Source organism: Anas acuta, chromosome Z, assembly GCF_963932015.1.
Source record: "Anas acuta chromosome Z, bAnaAcu1.1, whole genome shotgun sequence".
NCBI lineage: Eukaryota > Metazoa > Chordata > Aves > Anseriformes > Anatidae > Anas > Anas acuta.
Genome location: NC_089017.1, coordinates 46,419,429 through 46,437,213, shown reverse-complemented (window position 1 = coordinate 46,437,213; position 17,785 = coordinate 46,419,429). Strand labels below are relative to the sequence as shown.

General features: G+C 41.0%; 1 protein-coding gene across 8 annotated transcripts in view; it reads left to right on the top strand.

The window, feature by feature from the left end:
- Positions 1-16,682, top strand: part of ZNF462 (zinc finger protein 462) — a 99,457-nt gene extending 82,775 nt beyond the window's left edge. For all 8 annotated transcript variants that reach the window (XM_068667998.1, XM_068668006.1, XM_068668003.1 and 5 more), the window contains 4 exons: positions 4,750-4,973; positions 7,440-7,572; positions 12,770-12,884; positions 13,965-16,682. In XM_068667998.1, the coding sequence (XP_068524099.1) occupies positions 4,750-4,973; positions 7,440-7,572; positions 12,770-12,884; positions 13,965-14,166 (674 nt within the window). In that variant the 3' untranslated portion in view covers positions 14,167-16,682. The remainder of the gene's footprint in view (positions 1-4,749; positions 4,974-7,439; positions 7,573-12,769; positions 12,885-13,964) is intronic.
- The last annotated feature ends 1,103 nt before the right edge of the window (positions 16,683-17,785 follow it).

Below are 17,785 nucleotides of genomic sequence, written 5' to 3'. Positions count from 1 at the left end.
CCTGGCTATCGGGGGAGGTCCCAGCTGACTGGCGACTAGCAAATGTGACGCCCATCTACAAGAAGGGCCGGAGGGCAGACCCGGGGAACTACAGGCCGGTCAGTTTGACCTCAGTACCAGGGAAGCTCATGGAGCAGATCCTCTTGGGAGTCATCATGCGGCACTTGAAGGGCAAGCAGGCGATCAGGCCCAGCCAGCATGGGTTTATGGAAGGCAGGTCCTGCTTGACGAACCTGATCTCCTTCTACGACAAAGTGACGCGCTGGGTGGATGAGGGAAAGGCTGTGGATGTGGTCTACCTTGACTTCAGCAAGGCTTTTGACACCGTCTCCCACAGCATTCTCCTCAAGAAACTGGCTGCTCTTGGCTTGGACTGGCGCACGCTTCGTTGGGTTAGAAACTGGCTGGATAGCTGGGCCCAAAGAGTTGTGGTAAATGGAGCCAAGTCCAGTTGGAGGCCAGTCACTAGTGGCGTCCCCCAGGGCTCGGTGCTGGGGCCGGTCCTCTTTAACATATTCATCAATGATCTGGATGACGGCATTGAGTGCACCCTCAGTAAGTTTGCAGATGACACCAAGTTAGGTGCGTGTGTCGATCTGCTCGAGGGTAGGAAGGCTCTGCAGGAGGATCTGGATAGGCTGCACCGATGGGCTGAGGTCAACTGCATGAAGTTTAACAAGGCCAAGTGCCGGGTCCTGCACCTGGGGCGCAATAACCCCAAGCAGAACTACAGGCTGGGTGAGGAATGGTTGGAGAGCTGCCAGGCAGAGAAGGACCTGGGAGTGATGGTGGACAGTCAGCTGAATATGAGCCAGCAGTGTGCTCTGGTGGCCAAGAAGGCCAACGGCATCCTGGCTTGTATCAGAAACACTGTGACCAGCAGGGCTAGGGAGGTGATCGTCCCCCTGTACTCGGCTCTGGTGAGGCCGCACCTCGAGTACTGTGTTCAGTTTTGGCCCCTCGCTACAAGAAGGACATCGAGGTGCTTGAGCGGGTCCAAAGAAGGGCGACGAAGCTGGTGAGGGGCCTGGAGAGCAAGTCCTATGAGGAGCCGATGAAGGAGCTGGGCTTGTTCAGCCTAGAGAAGAGGAGGCTCAGGGGTGACCTTATTGCTCTGTATAAGTACATTAAAGGATGCTGTAGCGAGGTGGGGGTTGGCCTGTTCTCCCATGTGCCTGGTGACAGGACGAGGGGGAATGGGCTAAAGTTACGCCAGGGGAGTTTTAGGTTAGATGTTAGGAAGAATTTCTTTACTGAAAGGGTTGTTAGGTACTGGAACGGGCTGCCCAGGGAGGTGGTGGAGTCACCATCCCTGGAAGTCTTCAAAAGACGTTTAGATGTAGGGCTTAGGGATATGGTTTAGTGGGGACTGTTAGTGTTAGGTCAGAGGTTGGACTCGATGATCTTGAGGTCTCTTCCAACCTAGAAATTCTGTGTGATTCTGTGTGAAATAATTAGAAAACAAATTTGCTTCACCTTGAGGACACGGGCAAACAGGATGCCTTCAAGAGCCTTCTTGCACGTGTAACCTATTCTGTTCAATCAATTCCGTATCAGTTTAAAAGCTGCTCACCATCCCTTTTGCAGGCACAGGTGGAGCACAGATTCGTTGCCTTTTGGTGGGCCATATCTGGGGACTGACACATCTAGAGGATTTGATCCTCAGCTATGTGGGCAGGTGAAGAGACAGAGTGTGGTTCTTGAGTTCTTTCTAGCTTTTCTGGCAGGCAAGCACAGGAACCTTCTACAGAGGAGACAGAAATCTCACTCCATGGCCAGCAGAACTACTGGCCTTTAACTTAGTCTGGACAGTGTAATTAGGTTACATTATCCTGTCCAGTAGCATTTTGGAACACATTGGTATTTTTCCAGGGCTGAATGCAACTTACCAAGATCAGTGTTAGGTCTACTTTAAAGTCCTTGGGGAATTATATTTTCTTCTTTTAGTGATCATTTTACTCTCTTGCTGGTTGAAATGATGATTTTGTTCTTCCATTTAATAGAAACTGCACTGATTTCTCTCAAATAGTAAGTTCAAGATAAAAAATTCAAATTTCCAACTTAATCTACCCCACAAAAGACTTCATTGCTGCCATGTTCCTTACACATGGTTGTTTCTGCTGTTATCCCTTGTACACACAGCTTCATTCATACATGCAGAACCCTTGTAGTCTACCTGCTTTTGGCTAATGAAACACAAAATGCTGTGTGTTTTGTGACTGTAGTTTGTATTTACATTCATTACAGGCAAAAAATGCGTATGTGCAAACACCCAACAGTACCGAATAACTTTTCTGTAGGCTCAGCAGATAGTAGAACTATTTTATTTGCTCTTGCATTACATTTAAGGGAAGGAAATGAGTTGTGTGTACTATGGTCTGTTGGTGAGTAAATAATTTTCCTTGTTAACTAAGGACTGATAGAGTCATGGTCTTTTTTATGACTCTAGACAAAAAATGTATGTCTGCTTTAAGTAGCAAATAACTAGCGTGTCAATGGCCTTTCAGTGTGTTCTCTGATCTGCACTGGAATTAAGCTGAATGTTTGAGTCTAATTTATGCTTGAATTTCTTAAACCAAGTTGATGCTGCTTAGGTGTTTATTTTGTTGTTCTTGTTTTTTCTTAGACCTCTTGTTACTACTTCACAATTCATGACATCTTTTCCGTGAAGCATATATAGAAGTCTTTGTTTCATAGAATCATTAAGTTGGACCTTCAAGATCATCTGGTCCAACTATCACCCTTCTACCAATGTCACCCACTAAACCATGTCCCTAAGAGCCAGGTCCAACCTTTCCTTGAACACCCCCAGGAATGGTGACACCACCACCAAATTAGATTAGTTTAGACACAGCTAAAGTCTGAAGAAGTCTACACTTAAGAAGCTAAATCTTTCAATTTTGTTAGAGGCTTTATGGTTTGCTGTAATTTCACTAGTTGCTCACATATAAGTGCGTTCTAAATGAGTAATTGAATACAGAAATCTTTATATAGGGGCAAGCCAGATATAAGAACATCACCTTACAAAATGTGAGGTTCTGGGTCCAAATCATCCTGAGAGTTCCAAAGTAATTTCTTGGAGGTATCACACTATGAGCTCATCAAGTAAAAGTTTTAAATCATTCCCTAAAAGTAAAATCCTTCATTCTAGAATTTATGTTTATTTTGCTTTTCTCATGTTACTGTGTTGCTTTCCATATGAAGAGTGTATGTGTAATTGCGAGAAAATAGGGTTTCCTGATGTGAGCAAGGAAATGCTGAGTTCCAGAGTAGTAGATAAAACATTTTGTACTATCTGATGTTTTAGTGTTTTGTTTTATATTTTAAATGTGTGCCATGTACTATAGGATAAGAGAATTTTCAGATATTTTAGTTGGTATTTCTCTTTTTGGATGCTTAACTTAGCCTTTTCACTTTTGAAACCAGCTGTTTCACTTATTCAGCAAGTCCAAAAGTACACAGTAGAAACAAGCTTCTAAAAAAATCTTTGACCACAGAATCACAGCTTTAAATTCTGTTGTCTCTTAGACAGTATTTTCCCTTCCCTGCTTCCCACACCAAATGGCCAAAACTTAGCGGCTCTATAGCTAGAGAAGCTGTTACTGGTGTAGAAAAGTCCTACAGGTTTTTTAGAGGTTTTGGTTTTTTGAAGTGGCCGAAGTGGCAGTTATGAGGTAGGAAAACTTCTGTATTCTGGGAGAAGCTGAGGAGGATGGAATATTTTCATGGGCACATGGATTAGGTGAAGATAAGAGAATAGTGGAGCTTTTACCACCTTCCAGAAGCCATAGGGGACTTTGTATTTCTTTGGTTGTCTTGTGTTGTGATGTTACCCTCCTCACTAAAGAGAAGGGCCCATTTGCTCAGATTTGTATGTGGATTACCACATCTCATTCCTGTACCCTTCTTGTCAACCACCTGAGATATTCAGGCTTTTTTTTTTTTTTTTAATAATTTGTTTTAATATGTTAAGGATGACCTGCATGAGGAGGATCAAACTCCTCCTTTAATCTGCAGTCCATAAGGGAAAACAGTACTAAATTTCAGTGTTCTAATTAAAAAAGGCCAGTTGAGTAACAAAATCCCATAATGAGGACCTTCTGGTGACCCTCAGCTGAAGGGTCAAATTTGGGATTTCCCTTGTGCACACAGTTTGGGGAACACAGTGGATGTGTGTTACATCAGATTCTGGTTCTGTCGAAAGACTGAAACTAATTGCTGCTCTGTTAAACATCTGTATTTTGTTTGAGAAGCTGAGAGTTTAAAAACTCAGCAAGAGCATTTGCTGTACATGCTTGTATCCTTGATCTGAACTGTGGGAGGTGTGACATGATGTGTGTGTAGATTTTGAATCTGAGCTTTCTAGCAGTTATGGATGTGTTGGGAGTTTCTGGTGCTGGCTGAACTGCACAGTCTCTTCCAGAAAAAGGTGCTGCCTTACTTGCCCTCACAGTCACCAGTAAGTAGCTTTGAATATCATTTGCTCCAAAAGCTCCATTCCCATCCTCTTTACCCAATGAGTGGTTACATTTGTGTGCATCTGTAGCCTTAGAGGATTGACCCTGTTGTTGCAGAGAATTTTTTTTTTTTTGGTGTGTTACTCCAGTTTGGGTCCCACTTCTATGTAGGTGGATTTGCATAGCCTTATACAAAATTCTGTTGTTTGTGTGGGAGGTAGTTCCCAAGCTGTTGACACGTGGCCAGGTATTTCATAAAATTTGTTAAGTGAATGTTGTCCTGTTTCTACAGAAGAGCGGGTCGTCCCCATTGAAGTCTGCCGTTCCAAACTGTCAAAGTACTTGCAGGGAGTTGTTTTCCGCTGTGATAAGTGTACCTTTACCTGCTCCAGTGATGAGAGCTTGCAGCAGCACATAGAGAAGCACAATGAACTGAAACCTTACAAATGCCAACTCTGCTACTATGAGACCAAACACACAGAAGAGCTGGATGCTCACCTTCGAGATGAGCACAAGGTAATTACAAAATAGTTTTAATTTGTAACAGTCTACTCTTGAAAAGGAAGCATTTAGTTTACTTGCATGTTAACTCTGATTAAGCCAACCTGCCTTCTCTTCCTCCCACCCCATGACAACCTGGAAACTAACCCCATGTTGTATTTCACTTGTTGTTGTTGTTGTTGTTGTTTTTTCTTTAGAAAGTCAGAACTGAGAGTTTCTAAAACTGTTAGATTGATCAGAATTGGCAAACTATTTTCTGCAGAATGTGATCATCTGGAAAGGCACTTATGAATGCTATTCTTTAAAGGGAAAAAAAAAGAAAAAAGCATTAGAAAACAATATGAAGGCTATATGATTCAGCTTTCTAAAAGGCAGGAGATTCCAAACATAAGATTGGTCTGGCAACTTCAGCAGCATGAAGTGCCATGCATATTTTAATAACAAAGTGGGCAATACCTTCCGTTTACATTTAACACAGGAAAGATAAACAGCAACTGTAATTAGGTCCTAGTTTAAAACTGCTTTGGAGTTTTTGTGGAGTCAATGAGTACAGACCTAATCCAGTCTTTAAGAAGCTGTTACAAGACTTCCCACAGACTCCTGTTAACTTTGAATTTCTGTAGCTGTGAACTGTGTATCTGGGAGACACTGAAGTTCTAGGATTTAGTTGTATTTTGGAGTATTTATCAAAGTATTTTCTTGTTACATTTCCAGGGGAGGCAGCTATTTGCTTCCGTCTATTGGAGCTGAGCTGCCCAAGTCCTCATTAAAACTCACTCTCACTTCATTAACTGAACAACACTTCCCTTACCTCTAAACATGTTTATGTTGACAGTATTAGCAGATCAGAAGTCCCAGCAAAACTCTTCGCACAAAAAAAACAAAAAACAACAAACAACAACAACAACAACAAAAAAAACACAAAGGCAAACACATAAACGTTTGGCTGCCTTGTAAAAACAAACTCTGTAAACCTAATGTTGGCCTGATGTGCTTATTTTTGTTTGTCTTCTTCTTTATAACTCCACCAGAGTCTTCTGCAATTCATATGGTACATGAGATGCTCCTCCTTTTCCAATCACCACAGCAAAAGCTCTGGCATATCCAGGAGACATTAATCCTCATTCATTTCACAGTGGATCAGAATGGGAATATTATTCCTCACCTTTTTTCTTCCAGTTTGGACCTGCAATAATGATCCCAATAGTTCACAGTATCTTTTCTGTGTCTCTCTTCACTAATTCATATCTTACTAATTTGTGTCCAAGTTCTGGGCTCAGTTACCCAAATGATATGTTGCACCTTAAAGAGTTCCTGTGCGTGAACTGGGTTGAATTAAATGCCTTGCACATCATCTTGTCTGTTTAAGTCTCAGTGGGTAACATGTCAAGTCAGAGAACCTCATCCCAGGTGTCTGTAGGTAGTAGTTCTAGGGACCTGATTACTTGTACACCACTGCGTTTAGGATAGATTGCTATTTGGACATATACTAGAGTCTAATTCATATGACCCTTAGGTTCATTCAGATTCCCTTTTCTGCAGAGGCATAAAAGATAGTGGGGGTTGGTATTTCATTCAGCGTCTTGCAGGAGGTGTTTTACTGCACTCATTCCTGTCTCCATCCTCTCTGCCTCTGTAGCTCAGTGCCTGTGCTGCTGGAGGGCTATCTTTTTGTGTGAAAGATGAATCCAAAATCCTTACCAGCAGTGATCAATGAGCTCAGAGGGCTCTCGTCATCAAACAAGTATTAGCCATAGTTTCCTGGTCATGCTTCCACTGTCTGCCTCTACTGTAGATCTGGACTGTTCCTCTGCTGTTTCTAGTGAATGTGGTAGAGTTCCTGACTTCTGTGCCCTAAGCTGCTGCTTACATATTGCTGCCTTGAGCTATTAAGTGCTGGTGCATTTTACCCTAGGGTTTGCTGAGTTTAACTGCTGGGTGAAGTGTTCACGTTATAGTCTATATATCAGTTTGCAAAGCACTTTGAAGCTGTTCGTGAGAATTAATCTGTTATTAATGAGTGAAAGTGTACATGGTGTGCAGCAGCCACGTGCTTAGTAAAGGACTCATGCTTTCATGTGTGAGGCTGAATGAACCAGCCACAAACAATTTTCCTTCAATATAATTGTGCAATGGCAATGTTTGATCCATCATAGTTGAATGATCCTGTAAAAGTAGGATACAACTTAGTGCTTTACAGTTCTTGGACTTCTTTTGTTTTAATGCCTCAAAAACAGGAAGAGATTAGGATAATTTATTGAATGGCATTACTTTTTGAAAACCACAAAATGAGAAACACAGATGAAACAGTGAAAAATGAATTGTTGTTGGTGAAAATAAATGTGTTAATTTGACTAGATCTGTATGTCACCTGTGGCTGAGTAGGCTTTGGGGTGTACTGGATTTCATTTTGCATATGTGGTGTTTTTTCTGAGTAGCTGATGGTTGTGCTGATTGCTGACAAAAGTGTTTTTGTCAAAGGTGAGTCGTAACTTTGAGCTGGTTGGACGGGTTAACTTGGACCAGTTGGAACAAATGAAGGGAAAAACAGAGAGCTCCAGCAGTGATGAGGAAGAAAAAGAAGAAGAGTTAAGCCCCAAGACTGAAGAGAGAGGTCAGTACAGTGCTTTTTTTTCTTTTTCTTTTAAGACACAGCAATGTGCCCCACCAGACCCAACAAGGAAGGTCAGCTGTTGACTCTACAGCACATTCCAGTAAAGTCATGTAGGCATGCCAGGAGGAACAGAATGGAGCTTTTGTGAAGACACCATTCCTGGGGGAATCTCATGTTTCTAATCCTTATTGCAAGTTTTCAGTCTGTTAAGAAAATACGTACTATGAGAAAATGCAGATAGGATCTTTGACTTTATCTGCCCATGCAGATAACATCTATAAGGTCTTGGAAAACTATGCAAGCGGGGAGTACTTTAGTGGTCTGACAGATTTTCTGTGTTGGTAATCAGTTTTTAGCTTCTCAGTTGGCAGTGATCAAGCAAGGGACGAAGGAGTCATGGCCAAACTTTTTTTTTATGGGCTGTTCCTAACTCTGTGCCCAGCATTCCTTCCTTGTTAGAGAGCTAGTCCTGTTGTAGTTGTTGCGGTTGGCAACTCTAGAGCTAGGGTAGGTCCATGTCCAATATATACCATTGTGTATTTATGTGCATAAGTGCATTTCTATGAATAATCCCACTTATTTCAGCAAGGGTAGGGCATGTACTCTCTAATGCATTTGTTTTGGTCAAAGTTATGTCAATAGGGAAAAAGTAATACCCTTATAAATCAAACTGTATGTTGTTCTTGCCCTTTCCCAGTCTGAAAACCAACCTATTGCAAGTATCTGGTCTAAACTGTGTGTTGTTTAGTTTGCTCTGGTGTTTGGTTCATTGGTCAAATACAGTATGTTCATGACTCTTTAATAAGCCCTGTGATGCCTCGATGTTGGGATCTTGGGGGTCATTCACCCTCCAGGTGCCAATGACTGCAGTTAGCTAAGTTTGTATGTACTTAAGTAAAGATATGCCATGATGTTTATCTTTTTCCTCCTGAATTTTCAACTTTCAGTGGAAGACTGATTTCCAACTCATACAGGAGTTGTTCACAAAAGAAAAAGTGTCTCCCCGAATCATTATAGACCTTGAAAAATTAAGATTTCTGGATTCACAAATTGTTTTCAGAACAAGAGAGGTGTAGCTCATTTCTCTCACGTCTTAATAGCCAGGCCTCAGTGTCTTGGCTTTTGTTTAGTGTTCCTGCAGCATAAATTCAGTCTGTGCTTATCAGTAGCACTTCACTTCAAGTGTAGTTAATGATAGTTTTTATTTAAATGAGAAAGGAAGCTAGTTGGATAGGAAGCCATTTACATTTTAATGAAAAGTATCCTTCACAAGATCTTAGGTAGTAGCAGTAGAAAAATCAGAGGACCTGCTAAAGGGATATTAGCTCCATATGCATTTCAAAGTTCAGGGTTATTAAGTTGTGTTGAAAGCCTGCTCAGGTGTCAGTTCAGGCAGAGCTTCAACCCTCAGAGGCTCGTGGCTGGAACACTTTGCCTACAGGACCACCCCTCCCCCCCAGTTGCAGATACAGCATAGTGATTAATGTTTTGTATAGACCCACAGCTAGTAAAGTCATGCTGACCTTGTGAGGATTACCTTAGCATTACACAGAAGCAGTGGTACTGAAGTGACCATGGAAACTGTGATACCCAGTCGAAGAGGAAGAAGATGCAGTCTGCCAGGCCTTACAAATCCGTGTAAATGTGCTGTAGGGAGGGGGACAGCCCAAGGTGAAGTTCATTGGTTAACTTAGCTTTAGGATACTTAATTTTGTTACATTCATTGTGCAAATGTAAAAATGTTGCCTTCTATGCTGGAGATTTAAACTTACAGGGAAAATAGATAAGTGTTATCTCTGTGCTTTATGTGATCTATAGTTAAGCAAGGGATAGTGTGTGAACACTTCTAAGTTTTATTCTGTACTTTTGCCACCTGTGTATTTCTCATCAGCAGCTGGCTAAAAAGGGACTTGTGCATGATTGTTTAGATGACCAATTTTAAAAAAGCATGCGTATTTTCTGACTTGTTTTGCAGGCATTCTTTCCTGACTGGACCATACGGGTGATTTTTCGCCATTATTAATTTTTCTCCTTTTAATCTATTACAACTTGTAATATTTTATACTATGATAGGTTGAACAGGGTTGAATAGGAAAACATTTATGCCTACTGCAGAAGTCATATTTACTGTATTTTTCTTGCCAAGTTGTAGTTTACTACTTTAAGGTGCAAGATCCAAAGTACACTTTAGAAAAATGTCCCAGTGAGACAGGAGCTAAAAGTGTGATTGGATGCAGAGTTGCATGTTGACATCGTCTCCCAATGGATTTTTAGAAGATACTTCTAACGTAGAAATGGTTTGCTGTGTTAGCAGAGGACCAGACCCATGCTTTTAAATATTGACTGTCACAGTGGCTAATGGTGTCACAGCTTTCAAACCACATCAAACTATGTAGTCTCATATTCCTCTTGGGGGGTGCTTTTGATGATTCTAGCCTTTGTGGTGTTAGCAGGAAGTGGGATTTGCTGAGAGTGTCTCTTTGTGCACTGAGTATCTGGAAGCAAATGCTGCCTGAACCCTCTGAAGTCTGTGACTTCGGCAGAACCAAGGTTTCTTCCTGTGAGTCAAACAAGTGGCCTAGATTCACTGCTTTGACTTGAGACTGGAATGCACAGTACTGAAGGTGCAGAGAGGAGCATATTGCTTCTCCAGATGGACAACTGGGGCAGTGTACCAAAGAAGAACTAGTGCCCATGCGAGCAGACAGAGATAGGTATGTCCCCTCAGCAGAGCTGAACAGCTGTCTTTGATGGGAAAGGAAAACAATGTTTTGCTTCTGGTGAAGGACTGCAGAAAACATAATGACCTGGGATGAAGAAGATGGCAGGGGCTGGAGAGGAAAAAGAGGGTGTTTGTCATACACCACAAAAGGAAACACTGCCCCTGCTAGAGACTGCGTCCCAGATGACCTCTGTCTCACCAGAATCTACTTCCATGGTAGAAGGGGGGGGGGGGGGGCGCGCAGGGAAGGATCCAGAAGTTCTTGTACATAATATTATGCAAAAACAAAAACAAACAAACAAAACACAAACAAGCAAACTAAACCAAACCAAGCAACCAAAAACAAAAACAACAACAAAACAAAAACAAACCAACCAACCAACCAAACAAAACACCACCAAAAATGAAAATGTGTCAGGTGTCTGTGCGGTTTGTTACCTCTCTTCCCTCTCATTCTCAGGCCCCAGAGAAGAGCAGCTTCTGATACTCCTCCAGGGAAGCAGTCCAAATTCACAGCCCTAGAAATGAAAATGATCAGGAAGTAGGGTGAACAATAGAGTGTATTCTGAAGGTGGATTTACTAGAGTAGCACTTGCAAATCTTAATGGGAATTGCCAATATAAATCCTCCCTATTTGTTTCAGCAAAATATCCTCTGTAGTACATATCTCTTATTTGTAGAGGCCCAGAATGAAGTTCCTATTGTGTACTATATGGCAGGCATATTTCTTGTACAGTAGAGCAACTTCTGCTTCCAGAACATCTGCCCTCTACAAATATTTGTCCCTGTACCATGTCTGTGTGTTGCAGTGTACTTACAAATTTGTACCACACACATGGTATTAAGATCCAGATGGATTTCCCCATCCCTGGAAGAGCTCAGAGACAAATTGGATAGGGTTTTAGGCAACCTGGTCTGGTGGGAGGTGTCCCAGCCCATGGCAGGGGGGTTGGAACCATTCTGTGATTCTGTGTAAACTGAATTAATGGTATTGATTTAATTTCTGGTGTTCCTATTGACACAGCACCTTGCTTTGTGATGTTTATCTGCAAAATAAATCACCAACAGTAAAAAATAGGAAGTGAGGGTGTTTCTTTGAGGGGGAAGAAGCAACAAATGGTGTTAAGAATAATTTCATATAGAACTTTAGTAAAGTGGGATATGTGTCACAAAAATACCTTTACAGAACTTTACATATGGATAGTAGTGCTTGCATGGACAGTTTTAGGATCATAGGCTGATCTTGAACAGAGTAAATCTGTGAGTGAAGAAATCAAGTGAGCAGAGATCAGAACTAGAAAGAAGCAAAATCCCTTTTATTATGTAGTTTGGGAGGAGTCAGAAAGACATTCTGTTGATTCCTTGCTTAAGATAATCCCTGCTAAGGAATTAATGCTCTGAGCAGATGGTGCTGTCTCATATCCAGCAAAAGAATCAAGTGAGATAGTCCATGCAATTATTTTTAATGGCTTGTGTGGTGATCTTCTTAATTTGTGAGAAAATGTTTCATCTTTTGTTAAAGCTGGCTGTGTTCACGTGGGTTTTGGCTTTCAGAAATACTGCTCCCTCAGCTGCCACTGAGTTCACTTGTATTACAAGGTGCTAGACACTTCTGCAAATGAGGCCCCAAGGCCTTCATATAAAAAGGCTAGGATGGGATGAAACACCTATGCAGTTATGATGCAAGACTTTTAGAGATACTCTAGCTTGTAAGACTTCATAATGAACAGTCTATTTCTTCTGAGGATCACATGTTAGCCACAGAATCATAGAATGGTTTGGGTTGGTGCTCCAGACCCTTCATCACCTCTGTGGCCTCCTCTTGGCTCACCCTTAACAGGTCCATGTTAAGAGGTCCTGTGAAGGGCGCCCCAGAGCAGAACACAGCGCTCCAGGTGGGGTCTCACGAGAGCAGAGCAGAGGGGGACAATCAGCTCCCCAGCCCTGCTGGCCATGCTGCTTTTTGGTGCAGCCAAGATACAGCTGGCTTTTCTCAGCTGTAAGTGCACAGTGCTGGCTTGTGTTGAGCTTCTCATCAGCCAATACCCCCAAGTCCTCCTCAGGGCTGCTCTCAGAGTTTGTGTACAGCCAATTCAAAAAATTCAAATGTAGATGGCCTTTTTTTCATTTTTTTTCAAGCCATTTTAACCATAAGCTCATCTCAGTGTTAGTTTTGAATTAAAACTCCACAGTCCCTTCATTTATTGAAATACAAGGACAGGGTGTAATAAGTAACTCTGTTACGTTTCTTTGCAGGGATGTTCTAAGATTTAGGATGGAATATGTTACTTGGCAGTGTCATTTTGCTTTGGGGGAATTGCATTTTCACAAACACAATAGTTGATGGGTATGTCCTTTTGCTTCTTAGAGATACTTTTTCTCTCTTGGAGCAGCAGAAGGGATCAGAGTAGGATCGCAGTGGTCCCTTTTTGCCCTGGGACGTAAAAATTCACAGGCTGTGCTGACCTTTTCCAGATCCCATGATGTTTTCTGACACTGGTCCTCCGGAGAAACGCTTCCCTTGTGAGTTCTGTGGCCGATCGTTTACAGAAGGCTCTGAGTGGGAGCGACATGTGCTGAGACATGGCATGTAAGTTGGTTTACACTCCTTCACCAAAGAGCCAGAGGTAACAGTAGTAGTGTATTCCCCCACTGTATTCTCACCTGCCAGCAAGTCCCATGAGGAAGACAAACATGTTTACATGAAGGAAGAATTCTATCTTAAGTGTTGCTGCAATTATTGGATGTCTCTGTATGAGAATTTCCAGTTCAGCCTTTTTTAACTGCACAGCCCGGAGTGGCTGTAGACTATAGGGCTGTCCCTAAGTGAATACCACATAGTTGCCCCAGGATTAACTTCATCAGAGTGTGCTGTTGACTTCAACTGCCAGTAGAGCAACTTAAAAATGGCAAAAAAATTACGAGGAATGTTCTAGGAAGCACCATTTTTTTTTTCTCCTTTCTTTCTTATTATGTTTCTTTTGCATGCTTGCAGCTAAACATGTAGAACAATGCGAAGGATTATGTGCAGAGAAATTATGGTAAGACCTTAAAGGGAGGTTAAAATTGTAATGAACTCCTCTTAAAATGAGCATAGTGAAGTTCATAGCAAAGATCTTTGTCTTTCTACTGCAGTTTGCACACCGTGGGATGATACGCATCACAGATAAGATAGCTGTCTCTGGAACGCTTAATTTTCCTTCTCTTGATGAAGATCAGTTCTGTAGTAGAGATGTCTTTGCTGACAAGAGTTTCTTCAAAGAACAGATCTTGTTCAAGGTTGCTGTCCTGCAGAAGACATTTAAATACAATATTGTAACTTAAATGTGGCAGGATGAAAAATACTTTAATCTTAATACCTTTAATCTTGTCCACCTAGATAAGAGTATTTGAAATGTTGAAAGCTAGAAGAAGTTTTATCAGATCTTTAACTCTTTGGGAAAAATACTCTTTTCCCGTGCCTTTTTTTGAGCTGTAATGTCATGGGTCCCACTGGCAGCTTCATTCCACCACCTCTCCTCTTAAGCATGAGGTAGCAAAGGTGTGGCTGCTTGTGTCAACTTTTTTAGGAAGAGGTCTGTTTTTCCCCCTTCTGTGATACGCATGGATTGGCTTTGCTGTTCTCTGTATTGACTGCAAGTGTTTCTGTATTCTGCTGCTTGGCTTTCAGGGCACTGAATGAAAGTAAGCATGGGACCAGCGAGGACAGCCAGACGAAGGAGGACGTGGAGGAGACTGTTAGCACACTGCCAGAAGAAAAAGAAAGCATTGAGAAAATGGTGCTGGACTATTCCCACAACAGTGAAACAGTAGTCAGTGTGGTAGCTGCTGACAAACCTCTCCAAGAAAACCCGGAGGCCAAAAACGAATAAGCATTTGGTGTGATTTTAACCAACGTACTTGAACAGTGATGAGTGGCATGGGGAGGGCGGGTGGGGCGGGCAGACGGAAGAAATAAAGCTGCTTTTAGGACTGAATGATCTATTTTCAAAGCACTGGTACCTGTGTGAGTGTGTGTGTATTAAAGTTATTTAAGTGGTGGAATAAGTGGCTCCATTACATCACTGCATCTTTTCTTCTGGATCTTGACAATGGGAAGTTACATTCATCTTGGACTAATGAAGAAACTCCCCATACTCCTACATTACACAACGTGCTTTGCAGTGGAGACTTGGATTGTTTGTGAATGGAAGCATCGTGAGCGTGGAAGAAGTAAGGGGGATAACTTTTCAACGCACAAATTTTGGTGCGTTTTTCTAGTTTTAATACATAATGCTTTTCCAGACTGAATGCAACTGCTTTAGAAATGAAAAGAAAAAAAAAAAAAAAAAAAGAAAACAAAAACAAAACAGAAACTGCTTTGCTTAAAACAGTCACCTGTTTCCTAGTACCTCAAAATTAACCAAGGGAGATCTCTGCATTTGTCAGTACTACCTGTTGTCATTGTGGTTAAATGTAGAGAGACTGCTGGGCAAGGTGGTGAATGGAAGAAGAAAAAAGTTTTAAAGAAAGAAACAAATTGTGCTTAAAATCCCAGTGTGGGTTTTATTTCTTAAAATACTGTGATTTTTTTAATTATTTTAGTAAAAAAAAACAAAAAAAAAGAGAGAGACTTTAATTCCTAGATAACTGTTTGTGAATTGTCATCCTTTATTCCAGGTAAGCTGTTTGTTAGTATTCAGTTATAATTTTAGGATTTGATAGATTTCATGTGACTGATTGTGCGGTTTTGTTTGCCACATTTATTTTCTATCAGCCTGAGGTGTTACAAATACAGCACAATTAAGTTTGTCATGTAAAATGAATTATTTCTTTTCAAGGGGGGACAGGGAAAGGAGACTAGATCTTGTGAATAGAACTTTTTGTTGCTGTTGTCGTTGTTGCTGTTAATTTTAAACATACGTAAATAACAAAGATGTTTTAACTTTTTTTTTTTAAGACTAAAGAACCAAACTTACAGCACAGCTATGCAGCTTGCGGGCCAAACACATAGGTCCTCATAACCGTTCTGTTGCTTGTCATATTAACATCTATCAGTCTCACACCAGTAACTTTTTGTTAAGACTGGCTGCCTTGTTTTCTTCTGTCCGTGGTGTGCGTGCTTTCTTTTTTGTTTCGGTGTGGTGGGAGGGGAGGGGTGTTTGTTAACACATCTTTTTGCAAGTGGAGATGTAATAGTTACATATGACATTGAGCCTGGAGAACTACTTTACTCGATTCAAGGTGGAGTTGCTGAGTTTTTCCCCTCCTCCTTAGCTTTTAGCATGAGGGGAGCAGCGTAGAATGAATAGGAACCTGCATACCTAAGTGGCTGATCCTGCACTTTTCCTGGAATGGAAAGCCTACCAAACTTAAGGGGATTTTGAACAGGGAATACAGGATCTGGTGCCCATGGTATGTTCTGATTGTGAACAAAAAAGAGTTTCTTTCCAAAAAGTAGAAAGTACTTGACTGAAACCTAGTTTTAGAAATGCATGTGTCTTTGTTTTTTTTTTTTTTTTTTTTCTTTTCATTTGTTTTGGGGGGGATCTATGGGAGGGGGAGGGGGGAAAAGAGGAAGCTGCTGGGAAAGTGGTGTCCCAGAGAGCTTCACATAAAATTGATGGCAAAAATGTTGCATTTGTAGAATAAGTGCTACTTTTGAAGCATGGTGTTTTGCGTTTGAGGATTCATCAGTTGTGGGGTAGGGGGATTCCTTTGATTTTTTTTTTCCAACTTTTTTGCCTTTTTTTGAAGTAGGGAGGGAACGTCATGTGAAAAACACATTGGAGGGACAAATATAAATACACATTTTGTGTCTGTATTTGTTTTTAATTGGCCTCATTTCAAATGTATTTCAACAGTTCCATACCTGGATTGGGTGTTTGTAATGGTTACCAAAAAAGAAAAAAAAAAAAAAAAAAGAAATAAATGATTGTGACATGCTTTTATCACTACTTTATTTTTCAAATAACATGTAAATATTGTAATCCATTGGATTTTGTTTTGCTAACCTGTTAATAAAACATACGGGACCATTATCCTTTTAACAAGCTTAGAATGTCATATTGTTTTCCTTTTCTTTCTTTTCCCAAAAATGTATACCTGATATATTGTGGACACACATTTTAGATGCATTATTATGATTCTGTTGACTGTAATGACATAGAATTGAAAATAACATTTTTTTCATTGTTTAATTTATACAGAGGACTTTTTCAGAGTTTGACAGAAGGAATTAAATAGCAAAATGCTAACCCATTGGCTTCAGCACTCGGTATTTCCTGATTTTAAAATTACTGCTTACTGATGGGGGATAGGAAGGGGATACTGAACTGTTGCACTGACGGGTTTGTTTTTTTTTAAAAAAAACAAAACAATGAAAATTAATAAAAACTTTTTAAGAGTGTTTGCCTGTCTGTGTGTTGTTCTGTATTGGCTTCTCTCGTGGTGGGACTGTGGAAATATCTATGTGACTGGTTCTGCATTCAACATCTCTGGGAGGGATCAGAGCATCTCTTTCCTCTCTTCATTCTTTCTCCCCCTATTTCACGGATGCAGAACTTTGGATTTACAGGTGGGGTGGGGTGGCTCTTACCTAGCTCACACAGGATGAGGGGTCTGCCACATCCCCGAGGAATGCCTTGGATATCCACCAGCCAGAGATCCATTAGAGGACAAGGGCATATTGCCAAAGTCTGGTGACTCTGCCTGAACCCAAACATAGAAATGAAGAAATTTTGCAGTCTGTCTTGAAGGATCAAAATTGATAGAGACAGGCCACTATTTGGATTATCAACTCAGTCTCTTCATGATTTGAGATACTGTTTGCTCCAGTATCTGATGACCTGAGACTGTGCTTAATCAGACTTGTATATACGTCCAGTTGGCTGGAGCAAGGGGGGTTACTTTTTTGCCCTTTCCTCTGTTGAAAACTTTAAATGATGCTTGTGGTGTTGTCTTGGAATCTTTCTTTCCAAAGTATAGGTTTTTAAAAGCACATTGAAAAGATGTCAGAAGTGTCCCCCTCCCCCACTCAATCACCTCCTTATTTTCCACGTGTCTTAAAATAACTAATTCTTTAGCCTATCTATACCAAAAAAAAAAAAAAAAAAAAAAAAGCATTTTAGGCTTTTAGACATTGTCTTTTTTTCAGTGATTTCTGGAAACCTTTGTCCATGAGGGAGGCCTACAAATAATTTGCACACTATGTTCTACCCCAGAACTAACCTGCACTTTGAAAAGCGAAAGGGTTGCTCAGTGATCAGCCACTAACAAGAATTACATCACTGACATAATGAAAGACCTTGCAATGACTTCTAGAGTATTACAGTTCTGTTATCCCATTCACCTCAGGGACAGGTGTAAGTGAAATTGAAATAAAGCGCTGTCTTTAAACCAGTTACAGGTTTCTGGCTTTACAGGACTGGCTCACCTGTCTTGAAATTCCTGTTCTGAATTAAAATACAACTTAAGGTTTTGGGGGAAGAAGAGGCAAAGGAAGTAGTTGCT